Source organism: Peromyscus maniculatus, chromosome 9 (assembly GCF_049852395.1).
Source record: "Peromyscus maniculatus bairdii isolate BWxNUB_F1_BW_parent chromosome 9, HU_Pman_BW_mat_3.1, whole genome shotgun sequence".
Taxonomy (NCBI): Eukaryota; Metazoa; Chordata; class Mammalia; order Rodentia; family Cricetidae; genus Peromyscus; species Peromyscus maniculatus.
The window spans coordinates 51,035,964-51,056,729 of NC_134860.1; the positions used below are offsets into that span (position 1 = coordinate 51,035,964).

General features: G+C 40.2%; 1 protein-coding gene across 1 annotated transcript in view; it reads left to right on the forward strand.

The window, feature by feature from the left end:
- Positions 1 to 986: 986 nt before the first annotated feature.
- The window catches only part of LOC102917268 (M1-specific T cell receptor alpha chain-like), a 775,359-nt gene continuing 755,579 nt past the window's right edge, over positions 987 to 20,766 (forward strand). The window contains exons 1-2 of the mRNA XM_076544981.1: positions 987 to 1,038; positions 1,259 to 1,542. Coding sequence (XP_076401096.1) covers positions 987 to 1,038; positions 1,259 to 1,542 — 336 coding nt within the window. The remainder of the gene's footprint in view (positions 1,039 to 1,258; positions 1,543 to 20,766) is intronic.

A 20,766-nucleotide genomic window follows, 5' to 3' on the forward strand; every position in this document is an offset into this window, starting at 1 on the left:
CCTTTTGATTTCTCAGGCAAGCTATGTTTCCATTCCTTTGCTTTCTCCATCTCTATGCATTAGATCTCAGATGTACAGTAAACCTTCACTTATCCAAAAAACTTTCACATTTATATTGGCTTCAATTTCACTGAGAAATGAGAAGCATTAAGAAAGGAATCTTCAAGACCTTCAACACTTACCACTTTTCAGTACCTGTGTGGGACCACAACTTTTCCTCCAATGGTGTGTAATTCAGGAGCACAGTACTGCTGATCCTTACAGTAGGCTGGAAAAGTATTGTTGAACTCATAACGGCTGGTTAAAAGTTCTATCATGACTATAAGAGCAGAATTTAACATTCACTCAAAAATACATTATATGCAGACATGAAATTGTCAAAGAATTAATAAAAATATTTCATTTTAAACAGAATTTTAATGTATCTGTTTCTTGACAAAATTCATTTTTTTTAAACTGGTGACACAGTAGCAAATAGAACAGGGGAAAAGTCACATTCTAAAGGAATTTCCATTTTAGGTTCAGACTAAGCTCAGGTTAATCATTACCACTAGCCTCTGCCATGAATCATTTCTATTCAGACCTTGAAAAATCATTAGACATCTGCTTTCAGATGAGGAAAGTAAGCATTACCTGTCCTGTCTAATGTCCTATGTAGAGCCAGAATTAAACTGAGGCCCTGAAATCGAATCTAATTGACACTCCACTGTGTTTCTATGCATACATAAGAATTACACCCTGAATCACATTGCCAGCAGTGAAAAGGAACTGCAAAAAGTTTACCCAGAGGTCTTGAGCAAATTCAGCTCTGACCCCAAGATGGCAGTGCTGGCATTGGTCCTGTCTCCAGGAGCAGAGGTGTGTATCAGGTCTCTGATTGGCTGGCTATACTTCCTGAGCCTTCCTTTATGTTACTGTTTCTATTTCATCAGAAACCGCTGGTGAAATAGGCAGCAGCTTTGGGGGCAGACTTCTGCAGAACAACAATGGAGAAGCACCTGAGTGCCTGCTGGGTGATTTTATGGCTGTATTTCCAGTGTAAGTTAGAGGAGGATTTAGGGGGCCACAGGAAGTCAAAAAAACATTTTCTTAGGATTTGGGGAAAAGATGTAATTTCTTGGGATACATGGAAGGACCAAAATAGGCCTATTCCTAGACCACCTGAGATTCATGTGGAGAGTAAAGAAGGATATGAAGGAACTAAAAATACAAAGTGTGGATGATTGATTTCTGGAATTTCACACTGTTTTCTGAATAGGGGTTGCTGGCAAGACCCAAGTGGAACAGAGTCCCCAGTCCCTGACTGTCCTAGAGGGAGAGAATTGTGTCCTTCATTGCAATTACACTGTGAGCCCTGCTAACAACTTAAGGTGGTACCGACGAGACACAGGCAGAGGTCTTGTGTCCCTGGCAGTCATGGCTTATACAGAGAACAAAAAGTCAAATGGAAGATACTTAGCAACTGTGAATACAAATGCTCAGCACAGCACCCTGCACATCACAGCCTCCCAGCTTGAGGACACTGCCTCCTACATCTGTGTGGTGGGAGCACCATGCTCCACAGATACTTGCAGCCAGTACCAAAACCTGCTCCTGGAGGCTTCAAGGAGGCAGAGGTGACAGAACAGTCTTTTTAACACTGTACTAGGAAACTGAATTTCCCTTTTTGGCTTATTAGTCTCATTAGAAAGACAATTTTAAAACAGCCTGAAAAGAAAGCTTGAGAACAATTTTAATAGATTTTGAGAGACAAACAATAGTATAGGAAAATAGAATATCCTGGCAGCCGCCATGATGTGAGGAGATGGAGAAAATGTTAGCCTTTTCAGTTCACCACAGAGGTCAGAGAAATAGTGAGAAAGCTCAGAATGTCAAGGAAATAAGTTCAGCCACAGATCTGTATGCAGAGGTCAGCCAGTACCACACTCTTTTGTCCCATGGAAAAGGATTGCACCAGAAATACATGCTTAAAAATGGAAACAGAAATAGCTTATTAAGAAGGAAAAACACTCCTAAGAATAGATGTACTAATGAGCTGAGGAGAGAGTCCAAAAACATCTGACCACACTGTGTACAGCTCTTCACAAGATCCATTGAACCCCCATCTCTATCATGCACTTTGCTTGAGCATTTTTGCACAATCCAAGGTCCTTAGATGAGTTCTAGGTGAGGAAAGGCATCCAGTCTTCCTTTTTTCATATGTTAACCTTTTACAAAGAGGAATCATTATTTCTAATTTAAACATTTTTGAGAATTTCATACAGGTGTGCCATACTTACATAATTTCTACTTCACCCTCCCTCTTCATCTCCTCCCACATTTTCCTTACTCCATCTCAAACTCTTGTCCTCTTCTTTAATTGCTGTTACACACACACACACACACACACACACACACACACACACACACACACACACACACATCTTGCTGAATCCATTTAGTGTTGCTCCTATGTGTATGTGTTTAGGGTGATCTCTTGTGATTGGATAACCTATAGAAGTCTTACCCCTGGAGAAAGCTGATTCTCCCCTTCTCAGCAGTCATTAATTGTCTGCATCTCTTCAACCAGGAATGGGACCTTATGAGATTTCCCATATCTATGCTGACATGTCAGTTGGCACTGTCATTTTGCAGGTCTTGTTTAGTTTAATCACATTTTTTGAGATTTCTTGGGTATAGCTTCCCTGCCATATCCAGAAGACACAGTCTCACAGCAGATGTGCTGGTCCTCTGGCTCTTTAAGTCTTTTATCCTCTCCTTTCTCAATGTTCCTTGAGCCTTGAGTGTAGGGGTTGGATTGCAAACATATCAGTCAAAGTTGAACACTCTATGGTCAGTTGAGCTCTGCACTTTGACCAGTTTTAGACATCTGTAATGGTCTCTTTTGTTTGCTGCAAAATGAAGCTACTTTGAAGAAGGGTAAGTGCTTATCTGTGTGTATAATGATCAATATTTAGAATTTTGTTAGAAACTATACTGGTTTAGGGAAGTGACATTAGTATGTTCCCTTTTAGGGTTCATGGCCTCACTGGCCATGGGTAAATGAGCTAAGTTTACAATATTAGGTGTGGATTTCTTTCTATGGAATGGGCTTTAAGTCCATCTAGACAGATGTTGGTAGCTACCAAGATATACATTGTATAAAGATAGTTGTTTTTTGTGATTCATACACAGTATACATAAGTAGGACTCTTGATTGCTTTTGTCCTTCGGAAGCATGAATAGCTCCTTTGGATATTACGAGAGGTAATTCTTAGAGAAGAGATTTCAAGGACTGGCTCCAACTTGATTCTCCCAAATCTTGAATCTCAAGTGTGTGCTGTCTTAAACAATAGGCTCTTACCTTCAGGTTCTGGGAGGCAATCAGTGACAATGGCAATAAAGCATGTTAATTTGTGAATCTCTTTGACTTCTCTGACCAACATCACAAAGAAAAGTTTCCCATGCTTAGCACTGCGGCTTTGTTAGATAGTTTGTGACTCTTGGGGAGACCATTATACCTCCAAGTGGAGTAAATTTATTCAAACTCTCTATCACCTATCATCTACTATCTGTCTATATCTATCTGTCTATCTATCTATCTATCTATCTATCTATCTATCTATCTATCTATCTATCTATCTATTTACCTACCTGCCTACCTATCCCTTATTTTTCTTATCCATACAGTAGTTGAGGAACATCCATTTTGATTCCATTTTCTAGCTATTGTGAACTGAGCCTTGATGAACATAGATGTAACCTATCACAGTACTGAAAGCTTCACCTGATGATAAGAGATGGCCAGTTGTAATTCCCCCGTTTGGCAATTTCTCCCTAGATTACCTTCATATATCTATATATTTTAGGAAATTTCTACTGTATTGGGTCTCTATCATACTCCACAAATAGCCTTTAACGTAGCTGTCTCTCCCCATACACCCTCCGTCATCCCCTTGGCTCAGACTGTCCTTAAATAGTAGCATGAGACGTGTGCAGTGTTTTGGTATTGGTAGAAACAAAGTGGACCTTGTTATCAAAGAACAGTGATGGATTGCTTTGGCCTGACAGGTGCCTCCCTGAAGGAATGACCTAAAGGGCCTGACTGTATATCATGTAACCCAGGACTCTACCAAGGGAGAGAAATCTCTTTGTGGAGAAAATTACTTAAAAATACACTAGAAGGATTTAAGAACATGTTTTATCACACAAGATAAACAGTTCTGAAAACTGAAGGTCAATTGACATGACTCGGTCTGATAAGGAAGAAAAAAAACACAAGAAGAAAATGAACAGAATTTAAGAGACCCAGAGAACATTTTTCTCAAATAGAGACATCAATATTAATATTCTAGAAGAAAAGACTGGAGGCAAGGAGGAATAGTTGAAGAAACCTTGACCACAAATCTCTCCAAACTTGATGGAAGACAAAAAGGCACATGTCCAAAAAGCTCAGTATGAACCGAGAGGACAATGCCAATGAAACCAGCACTGAGCATCTGTGGAATCTCATTGCTAGAAAAGACCGCGTCTAAAAAACTGCTCCAGAGAGTGGCCAACAAGGTTTCTTTAGCAAGATCAATAATTTCTCATCTGAAACTGTATCAGCCTGAAGTTCGCAAGATGTGATGTCCAAGGAGATAAAAGAGAAAAATACTGTCCACTAATGATTGTGTACATGGTAAAACAACTTATCAAAACTAAAGGACGATTCTGAGATTTTATTTTCTGGACTATAGCTTCTGGGGGAAGGGGGTGGTCAATTTTCTCTTCCTTCCTTCCTTCCTTCCTTCCTTCCTTCCTTCCTTCCTTCCTTCCTTCCTTCCTTTCTTCCTTCTTTCTTTCTTTCTCTCTCTCTCTTCTTTCTTTCATTCCTTCCTTCCTTCTTTCATTCCTTCTTTCTTTCCTTCCTTTCTTCATTTCTGAGACAGGCCTTCATTGTGCAGTCCTGTCTGGCCTAGAACTTATAGAGATCCACCTGCCTCTGCCTCCTGAGGGCTGGGATTAAAAGTAGGTGTGAGCACACCCAGCTCAGTTTTCATTATAGAATTGGTTGTTCATCGGTCAACCACATTTGAGTGGATAGGCCCACACCAAGGAATGTATGGTCAGAACAAATTGGATCAAATCTTGCTCTAGAACAGTAGTTCTCAATCTTCCTGATGCTATGGACCTTTAATATAGTTCCTGGTGTTGTGGTGACCATCAACCACATAATTATTTTTCATTGCCACTTCATAACTGTAATTTTTGTACTTTTATAATTTGCAGTGTAAATATCTGATACTTCCGATGGTCTTAGGAGACCCCTGTAAAAGGGTCATTTGAACCTTGAAGAGGTCACAAGTAACAGGATGAGAACAGCTGCTCTAGAAGAAATAGGATTATGAACACATGCTGCCATGTCCAGTCTCACATGAGTTCTGTAAATCTGAACTCAGGACTTCCTGTTGTGTGTCAAGGAATTTTAAACACTGAGTCATCACCTAGCTGATTTATCAGTATTCTTTATGATATTTATAACTCTAGTGTGTTTCTGATGTTTTCCACCTTAGAGAACTGGATTCTATCAACATAGAGAAGCAGAGAATCCTGCTGCTTTCCACCACTGACACAAGAGCTGCAGTGCTCCAAGCAACAGGGTGCCCCTAGATTTCACACATGCTGGGCTCTGTAGACCACTACAGTGAGATGAATGCCAGCAGGAAGTACCTGTCTTTATTTTTTATGTGCTTCCCTCAGACCCAGCTTCAATATGACTCTAACTGCTTCCATCTTCTGGATGTACTTGTAAATCTGACACTTCTGAGATGATCTTCATTCTACTAACACTTGTGGATTTGGGGTTATTCTAGGAAGAGGTTAGAGATGGGAGACCATGATTAGAATATATTGTATGAAATCCTTTAAAAAAAAAGGCAAACAAATCTTGCTAGGATTCTGCAAGGTTCTTCTAACCCACTGGAGCCATCAGTGTTCACACCGGTATTCTGTATTTATGAATTCCCCTCCTCACACATTTTCCCCCAAACTCCCCTTTTATGAAATATTACCTTAGAAATATAGTGTTCTGGGGTCTGCATATTGTTCATCATAGCTGTGGAGCCGTTATTATGGGGAGTAGTGAGGTGAAGGGGGGTGGAGTTTCTTGTTCAGATGAAAGAGAACATTCAGCAACTTGGAGAGAAACTTGTGTGTGTAAGCACAAGTGTGTCTGGGCACAAGAATTGACACCATCCCTCGGAGCTGGAGAGAAGACACCACAGCAATTGGAAAGGGGCCATGGAGAGGAACCTGGGAGCTGTGCTGGGGATTCTGTGGGTGCAGATTTGTTGTGAGTTGTGCTCACCTAAGCTGCTTTAGGGATTCTCCAGAAATGTCAGTGGTGAAGGGAGATGAGCCAACCCAAAGCTCCTGTGCAGTCATCCTCATGGTGTCTCCTGGGAAATTAGGTGTGGGTGAAGACCTCTCACTGATTCTGGTTTGCTTTTGTTTCCCAACAGGGGTGAGAGGAGTTGAGGTGGAGCAGAGTCCTTCAGCCCTGAGTCTCCATGAGGGAACCAGTTCTGCTCTGAGATGCAATTTTTCTATCACAGTGACATATATGCAGTGGTTCCAACAGAATCCTGGGGGCAGCCTCATCAATCTTTTTTACCTGACTCAAGGAACAAAGGAGAATGGGAGGTTCAAGTCAACATTCAACTCCAAGGAGCGCTACAGCACCCTGCACATCAGGGATGCCCAGCTGGAGGACTCAGGCACCTACCTCTGTGCTGCTGATGCACAGTGCTCCCAGCAAGCCTGCAGGCTGGCCCCAAACTGCAACTGTGTATTCAGCTAAAGCCCTGCCACAGGCAGACCCTGCAGGAGGCTTTGCACAGCTGTGTCTTTATCAGATCTCCACCAATTACAGAGAAGTTGTGAGGAAACCCAAAATTACCACAGCAGAAATTCATGGCTAAATTCAGATTGACATGACACTGACTTGGAGAAGCTTAAATGTTCAGAAACGTCAGCCATCATGACCAAAATGTACACTTTATTTATCAAATGCTTGTGCTAATGTAAATAAATATAAACCTCTCTTACACATTCCAGAATTATTTGGATCATTTCTCAAAATTGAAAGTTTAGAGCAACTGTTTCCATCCTTTGTTTAGAGAGCATGATACAAACATACCCAGCTCATCTGCTCAATATGAGGTTGATAAAAGAATTAAATTTGAAGATCTGATAGATTAAGTTGTAGAAAGGCAAGAAGACAAATATTATTATTAAATCATGACATCATTTCTACAATGTCTTGCTAATTTAAAAAAATAATGCATTCAATTATGCAATATAAAACAAATATTTCACACATAAATAATCAGAGCCAAAAGATAAATGACAAACTAGAGAAATAGATTTGCAATTTATATCACAATAATATTTGCAGCAATTAATTCTAACAAAATATTTACACATCTGTAATGTAATATATATGCATAACTTCTCATTAAAACATCGCTTTCAAAAGTAAAAGTGGGACCCTCCTAAAGGTCACATACTAGGGGACTAATTCATTAAACAATAATTAAATACGATCCATACAACTGCTGTTTCTCAAGGGCTGACAGATTCTATTCCATAGTTGAAAAACTCTTGCCTGCCATTTGTCTCTGTGAGGAACTGGAAAGCAGCCATGCTCACTCATTCACAGTTTGTCTGTTCTTTGTGTTTTCATGTTGAATCAGCAGCTGAGTGGATACAACAGTGACTGGAGTGACTAAAACATTTACTTTCTTGAGCTCACAAATTCACTGACAACTTGTGATTCATTCAGCTTCATCCCATTGCAGGTACATCTGCTACATATATTGATTATCTGAGCTTCTCAGATAATAAACAATTGCTAATTGTCAGTAAGATTTATGTGAGCATGTCTGGAAGTAGTGACATTAGAAGTGACAGCTTCTACAGTAGGAATTATTGATAGGGTATAATTCTACTTGGTTTCCTTTATATGTTACTTGACCTTTATCCTTTGCAGATTTTAATATTCTTTTCTTGTTCTGTGTGTTTGGTGTTTTGATTACTATGTGTCAAGGGAATTTTCTCTTCTGGTTCAATCAATTTGTTCTGTAGGCTTCTTGTACCTTTATAGGCCTGACCTTACCTCTGCACATATCTAACTCCACATTTTCTTTTTAGAAAACAGAGAAGTAAAAAAACAAACAAACCAGAATAAAACAAACAGAAAAAAAACAAATAAAAAGCATGAGAAGCTCATATACATGCAAAGACACATGTATACACACACAAAAAATATAAATCCACAAAATTGGAAATGATATAAACAAGGACAAATGTGCTAAATAGTGACCCACATAAAGCATTAAGAGACCTAAAAATAAACAAAAGAACAAAAACTACAACTGGGTTCATTTGCTGGGCATGGGGCCTGCCCTAAAGTGTTGCTTGTATACCCAGTGAAATGCTGTTGGTAAAAACTAAATTTCCCCTTGTGAGTAGTTTTCAGTTGGAGATAACTTCTTGGTTAGGTATAGGGGATAATGTCCACTTCCCATTCTCAGCACTGGGACCCCATCTGTAAAGGACCTGTGTGGGCTCTTTGCATGTTGCTGACATCTCTATGAGTTCTTATGTGAGCCAGCCTTGTTGTGACTGGAGGGCTTTATTTCCTAATGCCTCCATCCCCACTGGCTCTTAGACACTTTCTTCTTCTTCTTCTTCTTCTTCTTCTTCTTCTTCTTCTTCTTCTTCTTCTTCTTCTTCTTCTTCTTCTTCTTCTTCTTCTTCTTCTTCATTCCCAGAATCCTGAGGGAAGAAGTTTAATGGAGACATTCCATTTACCACTGGGTGTTCCAAGGTCTCTCATTCTCTGTATATTTTCCAGTCGAGGAGTTGTGGATCTATGTGTTTGTTCCCATCTACTGCAAGTAGAAGCTTACCTGATGATAGCTGAACAAGACATTGATCTATGGGCATAGCAAAAAGTCATTATAAGTCATTATCTTGCTATGTATGTTTAGGAGGACAATGATATTTGGTTTTCCTTTAGGTCCACAGCCTATCTAGTCTCAGGTTCTTGGCTACTGGAGCAGTATCAGGCATGGGTTCCATCTCATGAAGTGGGCCTTAAGCCCATTCAGAATGTGGTTGGTCACTCCAATATCACTTGTGCTATTATCATACCAGTGTGTCATGTATGGAGTTCACCATTGTAGATCAAAGGATTTATAGCTGGGTTGGTGTTTACCTTTCTCCTCTGGTATCATTCAGAGTATCTTCGTGAACCATGAACCCAAGTTCACAGGAGTAAATGCTTTATTTAGGAACCAGCTCAATTTCTTCATGTTCAATGAGATTTGTAGATATTGTCTACAACAACAGTACTTTACCATCAGTTTGTGGTGAGCAACCCATAGCCTTGGTAATAGCCTGAGTTGTTGAAAATTTCCATGGGTCCCCTTTGGCCAGCAACTCAGTTAGATGACACATTCCTTGGCACTAGAGTTTTCACTTGTTGGTAGGAAATGTCTAGTTGGTGCTTTGTTTCCCTTTTATTTGGTTATTTCATTGATTTATATAATATATTGCATTATATTAAGGATATAATATATATTACATATATATGTAAAGAATCTTCTCCTGTAGTAGGTTTCTATAATGACCTCTCAGAATGTGCTTAGTTTGTGCTTTCTCTCCCTATACCTCCTCCCTTATTCTCTGTTCCCTCCTCTTTTCTGTTTAATCCTCCTATTCTACCTCTCCAACCCCATCTCTTTACTATCTATTCTATTTTTCACCTATTCAGGAAATCCTTCCTTCTCTCCTACTGTATCCCTGACTTCTGCAGGTATACAGATTGTGGCAAGCCTATTGAAGGCTTAAAAGCTAGAATCCAAATGTCAGAGAATACATACTATATTTTTTGTTTGTACTTGGGGTTACCTCACTCAAGATGATTTTTTTCTATGTCCATAAATTTACCTGTGAATTTCATAACTCAATAGATGAGTGATATTTCATTGTAGAAATGTCTCACATTTCCATTATATATCCATCTCTTGATGGACATCTAGACTGCTTGCAATGTTTGTTATTATGAGTACTACAATGAATATCGATGAGCAAGTGTCTCTGTAACACAATATAGAGTCCTGTGAGTATATGTCCAAAAGTGGTCCAGCTGAATCTTGAGGTAGATCTATTCCCGTCTTTCTGAAGAATCACCATACTTATGTCCATAGTGAGTCTTAAAGTTTGCACTCTCAGCTACAATGGATGAGTGTTCCCCTTAAACTACATCCTCACCAGCATATGATCTCATTTTTTGTTGATTTTGGCCATTCTGATGGGTGTAAGAAGAAATCTCATTGTATTTTTAATTTACATTTCCCTGAAAAATAAGCGTTTTGAATTTTTAAGTGTTTCTCAGTCATTTGTGTTTCATCTTTTGAGAATTATCTTTAGACTTGTACCTATTTCTTAAATTGAGTTTTTTTCTTTCTTGATATATGGTCTTTTTAGTTTTTCATATATTTTAGATATCAGCTCTATATCAACTTTATAATTTGTAATGATACTTTTCCTTTCAATAACTTGCCACTTTGTTCAAATGATGATTTTCTTTGCCCATACATAAGCTTTTCAGTTCCATGAAGTTCTGCTTTTCAATTATTGTTTTAATGACTTGCTTTGGGATATTTGTACACTGTGTGAAGATATATTGCTGTGATTTGGGTAATAAAAAGCTGAACAGTGAGTAGCTGGGCAGGAGAGAATGGGCATAACTTCTGAGCAGAGAGTGAACTGGAAGAAGAAAGAGAGGGCCAGCAGCCAGAGGTGGAGGAAGCAGGATGGGCAGTAAGGAGATGAGGTAATGAGCCAGGTGGAAGAATATAGATTAAAAAAACATGGGTTAATTTCAGTTATAAGAACTAGTTAGGAACAAGCCTAAGCTAACCCAAGATTTCATAATTAATACTAAGACTCTGTATCATGATTTGAGGGCTGGTGTTCCAATAAGAAAGTATAGCAGTACAGTGACTGTCCTATTAGTGTCCTGTTCAAAAAGACTTTTTCTGTGCCAATGAGTTCAAGATTATTCCAATTTCTATTTATTAGATTCAGAGTATATGGATAGATGTTCTGGTCCTTGATCCATTTGGACTTGAGTTTTGTACAGGGCAGTAAAAATTATTCTGTTTATATTCTTTTACATGTAGCCACTCAGTTTGACCACAACCATCTGTTAAAGATGCTGTCTTTTTGCTGGTGTGTAGTATATTTGGCTTCTTTATCAAACGAGGTGTTCATAGGTGTGTGGACTAATGTCTGGATCTATGATTCTAATCCACTGATCAGCATGTCTATTTATTTAAGCAAATACCATCCTGTTTTTCTGACTATTACTCTGCGGCACAACTTGAAATCTGAAGTGGTGAAACAGTAAGCAGTTCTTTCATTTTCATTTTTTAATCTACCCTAAGTTGTTTGTGTTTCCATATAAAACTATTTTTTTATTTTCTATTTCTGTGAAGAATTGTGTTTGAATGGACATTGATGGCACTGAATCTGTCAATTGTTTTGGGAAGGTGGCGACTTTCACTGTATTAATCCTACCAATCCATGAACATGGGGGTCTTTTCATTATCTGATATCTTCTATTTCCTTCCTCAGTGTTTTAAAATTATTATTATACAAGTTTTTCATTTACAGGATTAGAGTTGATCAAAGATATTTTATTTTTTTGTACCACCAGGCTCCCAGGTGGAGTGTCTCTACTGTCATGTGACACAAAGCAGTGGGGGTGAGGGAGGAAAGGAAATGCAGCAAGGGTCTGCTGAGTCCTCAGTGAATGGAGGAAGAGTGAGAGGACAGGTAAGTGGTCAGCTACATGGCTGGGGATGGCACCAGGGGAACTGAAACAGAGGACAGGAAGGACAATGAAGATGGCCTATCTGCTTCCCAAGGCTGTGTGTACACTGGGTTCTCACATAGACAGTGTTTGTAGCTGTTCACAGTTGACAGGAAGGAAAGGCAATGGGCTAGAAGCAGGGGTGCTGGGAGGGTCCACAGGAAGGAGAAGAGATGGGTTAGTGCAAGGTTTGGCAGATTCTCCAGGATATTCAGCACTGCTCTTCTATCAGTGATTCAGTCTAGATGCTGTGGGGGTGAGTAACATGGATGGTGCCATCCTCAAGATGTAATCTCCTCTGAGAACGTTCCTAAGAGTAGCTATGTGTATTTTTTATTCCAGGTCAACTTCTCTGGAAGGAAAGATGCATGCATAAAAAAACATCATATCTGCATTGTTAGCAAGAACTCACTAAAGTAGAAAGAACATTGCAACTAAAAGCCCATGAGAGATCTGAATAAGCCTTTTCCCAAATGCCATAACTCTTCAGGACAATTATTGATTTAAGTGTGTTTCTTCAAGAAAAGGAAGAGTTGCTTGATGAATGATCTGAGCATTCTGGAATATGGGAGTGGATTAGTAAATATAGTTCTAGACAGAAGAATTGTTGTTACATACACACATGAATATATTACATATGAATTTATATATGAAAATATTATATATATATATATATATTATATGAAGCATTATACATATGCTGTGTTAGATTTAAATCTCAGAAACAGGCTCACTAGTGTGTACAAATACCATTCTTGATCTCTCAGCACTAGAATATACTTGATATAACATTTTGCTGTTTTATGTCTCTGAGTCCCTCACAGGTCAGAGAACACTTAAGCAGAGGCCTCACTGGTTAAGGGTACAACCACAAGGTGGTAGTAAACCTCAGCAGCTGCAGAGTATGAAGAGGACTCACTTCCTGGATGCTGATTGTGCAGGCTTAGGGCAGAAGCACAACCTTTTTCTCAGTGGCTGAGTGGATGACTCAAGAGGTAGAATTGTTCCTGAGAAAGAACAACATCCTGGTAGCTGTACCTGACCTGCTAGTTATCACAATCTACACCGGATCTTCATTTAATTGGAAGGACAATGAAGACATTTGTTCCTACTTTATTCATGTTCTTGTGGCTGCAGCTCGATGGTGAGTTAAGATCTTAGGACCGCAGAATATTCAGTGGGCATTTCTGAGGCATCCAGGAGGAACTCTATTTTAGTCAGGTTTTTCTCTGTTATTATAAAAAAGAGATAATTCTGCAAGGTTATGACCTGACAGCATTTCTCCTTTCTTTCCATCTTTCTGCACAGGTGTGATCCAAGGTGAGCAGGTGGAGCAGCATCCGTCCACCCTGATAGTCAAGGAGGGAGCCACCGCTATCATCAACTGCACTTACACAGACAGTGTCTCGTCCTACTTCCCTTGGTATAAGCAAGGACCTGGAGAGCATCCTCAGCTCATTATTGACATTCGTTCAACTGTGGAAAGAAAGCAGGAGCAAAGACTGATCGTTTTACAGGATAAGAAAGCCAAACACTTCTCCCTGCACATCATAGACACCCGGCCTGGAGACTCTGCCATGTACTTCTGTGCTGCAAGTGCACACTGCTCCACAGGCACCTGCAGCCTGTCCTCAAACCTGCCGCAGGGACTGGAGCCCCATCCACATCCTGAGTCACAGGTCTTCAATGTGACATGTGTCAGTTGTTAGTTGACAAGTGCCAACTACAATGTGGTCATTAATAGCACACAATATAGTAGGACAGGTTCAAGTCACTGAAGCAATTTTGGATATTTTCTCCTTTGTTTTTAAAATGTATTTTAAAAATGGAAATACAGTTTTGTTCTTCCCTTTTCCGTGCTACAGTACATGGTGATTGTCCCAGAGAACCAGGATCCCTGTGCTGCAGAGAAGAAGAGGTTGTAGCACACTCAGCCCCAAGTGGGGCATCTACATCACACACCCTCATCCCCAGGTCAGAGGTCACTGAGGAAGAGGAGGTGGAAAGACTGTGAGAGCCATAGGTGGGAAGTGACTACAAGGAGACTGTTTTCTGTGCTCAGCAGGGCAGCTGCACACATGGACTCACAGAGGTTGACAGCACACATAAGACTTGCAAAGGAACAGACAATACACGATTTGATCGAGGAGGGAAGATGCTCATTCCCACCCTTAGCTAAGGAGCTATGGGCAGTGGGTAGCTTCTGGGAGAGAGACTCAGGTTTCTTTAAAGGTGAATCCCCTGGTCCATAGTCCACCCCTACTGGAGGGCACACATCCAAGTGTATATGGGCAGAACTTCCTGTAATACAAACCTTAAGGTGTTTTATTTTTTAAAGGGATGGACAAAACTGGGTTGGTAGGGAAGAGTGAATGGATCTTTCAGGATTGAAGGGAGCATCGAGTGTAATCAAAATGAATTGTATAACAATACCTAAGAAACAATAAAATGAGAAAAATTAGATAAATTTTATCAGAGGTGTGTGTGTGTGTGTGTGTGTGTGTGTGTGTGTGAGACTTATTTTATGGACATCTATCACACTAAATAAAAATGTATACACTCAACATTTCAGGCACCCACTGTGAACTTGAGTCCTGCTTCCTTTGGGTGAGGTTTCAGGTTTATTCTCAATGTGTTTTGCAGACATCCGTGGTGCAGTTTGAAGGGCAATCAGCAGAGGGCGCTGCCTCTTCAGATGTGCTTAATGTCTGCATCCAGGTGGTGGATTCACATGACAGACTGTCACTGTGCAGAAGGAGGTCTTTGTTTATGAGTGAGGAGTTTCAGTAATGTCCTGCAGGAGACTTGCCCTGTGAGTTTGGTGCACTCAAGAACCAGGTGTCATTTTCTCCTATGAACATGCTCCCTGACACCTGCTCAGTTCTGCTGCTCCTCTCCATGCTCAGTAAGTTACATTTATCCTAAGTGTTGATGATGTCATTTTCTTACATCTGTGGAAGTCTTTGTCTTCTTCCTCACATAGATAATTTCTCCTTATTTATTTATTTATTTATTTATTTATTTATTTATTTATTTATTTATTTATTTATTTATTTATTTATTTATTTTCAGGAAAGATCAATGCAGATTCGGTGACCCAGACAGAAGTCCTGATCACTGTCACAGAGGGGTTGTCTGTGATGATGAACTGCACCTATCAGACTACCTATAGTCCTTTCCTCTTCTGGTATGTGCAATATTCCAACAAAGCCCCTCAGCTACTCCTGAAGAGTGCCACAGACAACCAGAGGACAGAGCACCAAGGGTTCCAGGCCACTCTCCAGAAGAGCAGCAGCTCCTTCCACCTGCAGAAGTCCTCAGTGCAGCTGGCAGACTCTGCCCTGTACTACTGTGCTCTGAGTGACACAGTGAGGGGACTGCAGGGGAAGCTGCACACAAACCCAGGGTGCAGGAGGCTGAGGGAATGGCCTGGGAGGGAGGGCTGTGTGCCTTCTCTAAGTGGGGTTTACCCAGACTCCTGAAAATCAGCAGCTCATCTCAGGTCAAATTCCTAGAAACTTAAAAATCTGCGGATATTCTGACAGGATAGGATGGAAGTCATTGCCACAGACAACCGGGCTTTGATCCCCTAGACTACTGTTTTCTGACCAAGTGGAGGATCTCTCACTGAAAACATCTCAAGGAAAATTCTGACATGGGATTTATCTCTAATGAGTTGTCTTTGAAAATGCAGTGATTTATATTCTCCAACAATATTTTATTACTCTACAAATTTATGATCCAAATAAGGAACATAGACACTTGTCTTTAAAAATCTGTTTCAAAGTCCAGAGTGCTAAGCATTTCACTATGGGAACTGGATCTTTGGAGCCCATTCCCTATGGTGGGATACCTTAGCCTTGATGCAGTGGGGAGGGGCCAGTCCCTGCATCAACTTAGTATGCCAGACTTTGTTGACTATCCAAAGAAGGCCTTACCTCCCCTGAGAATGGGGGTTGAATGAGTGGGAGGTAGGGGGTGGGAGAAGAGAAAGGAGGGGCAACTGGGGATTGTATGTAAAATGAAAAAAAAATTTAAATAAAAAATCTGCTTCAGTCTCACTCCACAAGTAATTTAGATACATTCTCTTTTTGGTTCATATTACCTAGGTTTAACCTAACTTGTGGTCTCAGTTACTTGTTTATTGTTATGAAGACATACCATGACCAAGACAACTTGTAGGAGAAAGCACTCAATTGGGGGCTTGATTACAGTTGCAGAGAGTGAGTCCATGACCATCATGGTGGGGAGTATAGAAGCAGGCAATCATGCATGTCCCTGGGGCAGTAAATGAGAGCTTCTATCTGAAACAAGCAACATTCAGAAAGAGGGAGAAACTGGGTCCTCCTTGGGCTTTAGGATTACAGAGCTCACCACCAGTGACACAAACCCTCTGACCAGGTCATACCTCCTTATCCTTTCTAGACATTCTATCAACTGGGAAATAAACATTCAGGATATATGAGCCTATGGGGTCCATTCTCATTCAAATCACCACACTCTTCAACAGCCTTCATTTAATGAGGCTGCTCAGGAAATACAGCTCTTGGACCTCTGCCGTTGCTGCCCTAGGAGGCAGCCCCTTCTCTTTCCTACACACTGTGTAGGAGCCAGAAATCCTTCTCCCTTAGTGTCCACTCTCATCTGCCATTTCACTTTGCTTAAAGCCTGAGTACATGGTGTAGACTCACATGGAATTAGAATTAGGTTCTCTGATAATTCTTCTGAAATGTGGGAAACGTGGCCAAGGTTTTGATCCATCTCAGCTCTGGAAACAAAGCACGGATTTAAAAAAAGATGCTTTAGTACTCATTATTATCTCTCTATAAAGGAAGAAAGATCTGAAATCAAAGACCACAGAGTCTATTAAGAAAAAATCATAGTTTTGTAGACAAAGAACAGCAAAAAAAAAATACACATCTGGTACTGGATGGAGCCTAGCAGAATCATCATCAAAGAGACCAGAGGGACTGCTGATGGGAGGAGATGCAGAATTCCACAGCCAACATTGGGCAGAAATAAGGGAGTCCTGCAGAGGAGGGAGAAGAAGTATGGGAGGAAGCAGAGTGTTCAGGGACACTAGGAGTACATGATGTACAGAATCAACTGACTGGGACTTAGGTTGGCTTGCTGAGATTAGGGATCCTGTAGGGTTCTGATCTAGGTCCTATGCATATGTTATGGCTGAGTGCCTTGGTCTTCTTTTGGGATTCCTAACAGTGAGAATGGAGGTTGGCTTTGGCTCTTTTGCCTGTATGTAGGACCCTTTAACTCTTACTGGGTTGCCTTGTCCAACTTTGATGTGTGATGATATATGCCTGGTCTTATTGTAGTTTATTATGCCATATTTCATAACAAGTCTTTCTCTGGACTGTCAGCTCCCAAATAATGACAAGGAGATTTCCTATTAAGTATGCAATCTTGGCCTTAGCTAAGGCTTGTTCCCAATTAGCTCTTATAACTTAACCCATTTATATTAATCTACATTTTGCCACATGGCACAATACCACTCCTCCATTCTGTATATCTGACTTCCTTCTTTTCTCACTTGTGAATCCCCTGCCTCAGATTCTTCCCAGAGTTCTTTACTGTCTGGAATTCCTGCCTATCCTTTCATACCTAGCTATTGGCTATTGAAGTTTTTATTACACCTATCAGAAGGCACCTGAAGCAGATGAAGTAAAACCGCAACATATCTTCATACACTGTGATTAAATATTCCACAACAGTGTTTGGTTGATGTCCCTGGGAGGCCTACTCTTTTTTGAGGAGAGAGAAGTATTTTGGATATGGGGGAGATGGGACATAGAGCGAGAGAGTCTAGGAGAAAGAGCGGGGTAAACTGCCACTGGAATATAGTATATGAGAGAAGAATAAAAAATAAAGGCATAGAACACGTAATGATTATATCAGAGTAACTGGCCTGTTAATAAATGGACACTCTATCTTACTGGTTAGGGAGCAAAATGGAATATTAACTTGCATTTCTGAACTCCAAAAATCTACTTCAAATGGCACAGCATAGAAGATAATCTCTGAGATGAGTGCTTGTCAAACCTAGAATGAATGCTAAATCTAATAAAAAGAGACCCCAGTGCCAGGCATGAGACACCTCCTTTCAAATTGTTGGTCAGGGGCTTAAAGGATCTCCTCCAATGAAATAGGCTATTTACATTGCTTTGATTGCCTCATAAAACTTGTAGGTAAGACCCTTTTGCTCAGAATACCACATTATTCAGACATAGTACTTGGAGGAATTTCCTAGAATTTAACTGAAGTCTCTTCCCAAAGAATGTGTTCTCATAGTATGTGCAAGATTCCAAAAGAGAATAGCTATAAATAAATCTACCAAGCTATATAAAGGTTATGAACCAAAACAATGACCTCAATGGCAAGATATCCACAAGGATGTAATGTAGCACTTCTGTCTTGGTAAAAGCTAATATAAGTGTCTTATTGGACTTAAGGCCTGCTCAGTAGGAATGATATTAGGCCCAATAATGCAAACCTAAATACCTACCCATGTCTAAAGAGGTCACAGACCCTAGAGGAGAACCTACCATGGCCACTGCTGTGGGATATTGTTCTGTATGCTTGTAAATATGTATTGCTCTGATTGGTTGATAAATAAAACACTGATTGGCCAGTAGTCAGGCAGGAAGTGTAGGCAGGCAAGCAGAAGAGAAGTCAGCAGGAGAGCAAAGGCTTCCTTGAAGATGTAGAACAGAGAACTGGGAAACACTGGGTACCTCAAGACAGAACCCTGAGCTTCCTAGGGAATGAGAGGCTGGAAAATATTTAAAGAGACTCGAGAGACAGTGAAGACAGGTTAGTTTATAATAACATTATCATTACTATTTGGGTGTCCTCATGTGGTGGTTAAAGCAGATCTCTGATTTTGAGGCCAGCCAGGCCTACAGAGTGATTTCTAGGGGATCCAAGCTTATAAGTAAAGGAGACAATTGAATTCAGAAAGCTGGCAAAGATGTAATTAAATAAGTTGGCCATATTGTAGCACCACTAAGCCTAGATCTTGGTAGCGTTGGCTACATGAGTTCTACTTTAGAATCAAGGATGAATTCTGTAGAATCTCTCTCTGCATCTAAGGAAAGCCACCAAGGTCAGGCATGTGGCAGGAATGTACCTGAATGGAGGTTCAGAGAGGCAATTATATGAAGTTGTGAAGGTTAAGCCTGAATTATCTTGGAGACCCCAAGATGCTAGAGATGCTAGAGTCTTGGGGTATCTGCCAAGGAGAGTTGCTAACAGGTAGTGCATGAACCCAAGAGAAAGAAGTGTGTTACAGTCAACAAAGGTGAAAGAAGTTGGAGATCTGAAGAGCATTTTGATCTAAAACATGAAAATGCAGAGTTTGTAGTTTGCCCAGATGGCTTCCAGTTTTACTCTGATCCAGCATTTCCTTATTATTCTTCCTTTCCTCTCTATTGCAACCATAATGAATATTCTGTGCCATGTATGTTGGAAGTATATGATCTGCTGTTTGATTTTGATTTTACACAGCATTACAATTAAGAGATTGCCTTGAGTCTCAGAAGAAACAGTCTTTTAAACAATGTTGAGACTGTGATAGACTAATGGGACTTTTGAAGTTGGACCAAATATGTTTTTACATTATGATATATCTACAAGCTTATGGGGACCAGGAGTGGAATGTGGCAGTTTGAATAAGAATGGCCCCCAGAGGCTCATACATTTGAATTCTTAGTCACCAGGAAGTGACACTATTTGAAAGGATTAGAAGGATTAGCAAGTGTAGTCTTGTTGGAGGAACTGTGTCACTGGAGATAGGCTTTGAGGTTTCAAAAACTAATGTCAAGCCCATTGTCACACTCTCTTTCTCTCTCTGTCTCTCTGTCTCTATTTCTGTCTGTCTCTGTCTCTGTCTGTCTCTCTCTCTCCTCTGCCTTTACATAAGGGTATATGTCTCAGCTACTGCCCCTGTACTTGCTTGCATGCCACCAAGTTCCTTATCATGATGATAATGTGTTGACTTGTGTTGAACTATACAGATCTGTCTGCCACACCTGGGATCTGAAGACCTGAAAGAATGGGGACAACTACAATCTAATGTTGAGGACAACCTTACTTAAGTATCAGTGTACTTTTATACTCAAATATAACAAAGAAAGCAATAATCCAAAGAAGACTGTTTGGGTTCAATGAAATATAACCAGAAAAATGAGTAAATAAATGCCAGTAAACCAATACTAAATATTAACAGTGCAGCCTTTCAGAGAACTTTCTCATGGCTGGGCCAATTTAATTGCAATTGCCTGGCATGTATATAGATTATATCTGGGAAAGCCCCAAAATAAGGCAGAAGGCCATATCTAGACTCAGGGTACACTGACCAGATTCGGTTCTATAGCTATGTTTTGACTTTCAACAGTAATGAACATGTCTTATGAATTAAATAGAGATGTTTAACATAGGAGGCATGAAATCACATCCAAGGACAATCCAGGGAACAAAATGCACTTCAGTTAAATAGCTCTCTGCATTGTTTTCGTGGAGCCTCTCTCATGGTTCCTAAAGGCTTTGTTCACCATGCATCATTCTTTTGACTGTGTTTCAAGAATAATGGACTAATCCTCTGAAACTAAGCAAGTTCCAAATTAAATGTTTTCTTTTATAACAGTTCACTGGGTCATGACATATCTTCACAGCAATAGAACAGTGACAAAGATACCACTCCATTAGCCCTAATCCCATCTTTTTCTAAATGACTGACCTCTTTAGTGTGACTTGATTTTTATTTACATTTGTGTATTTACACCCATGTGACTATACACAAACTTGTATGTATACATGGGTACACCCAACTATGTGCATTTGAAGGC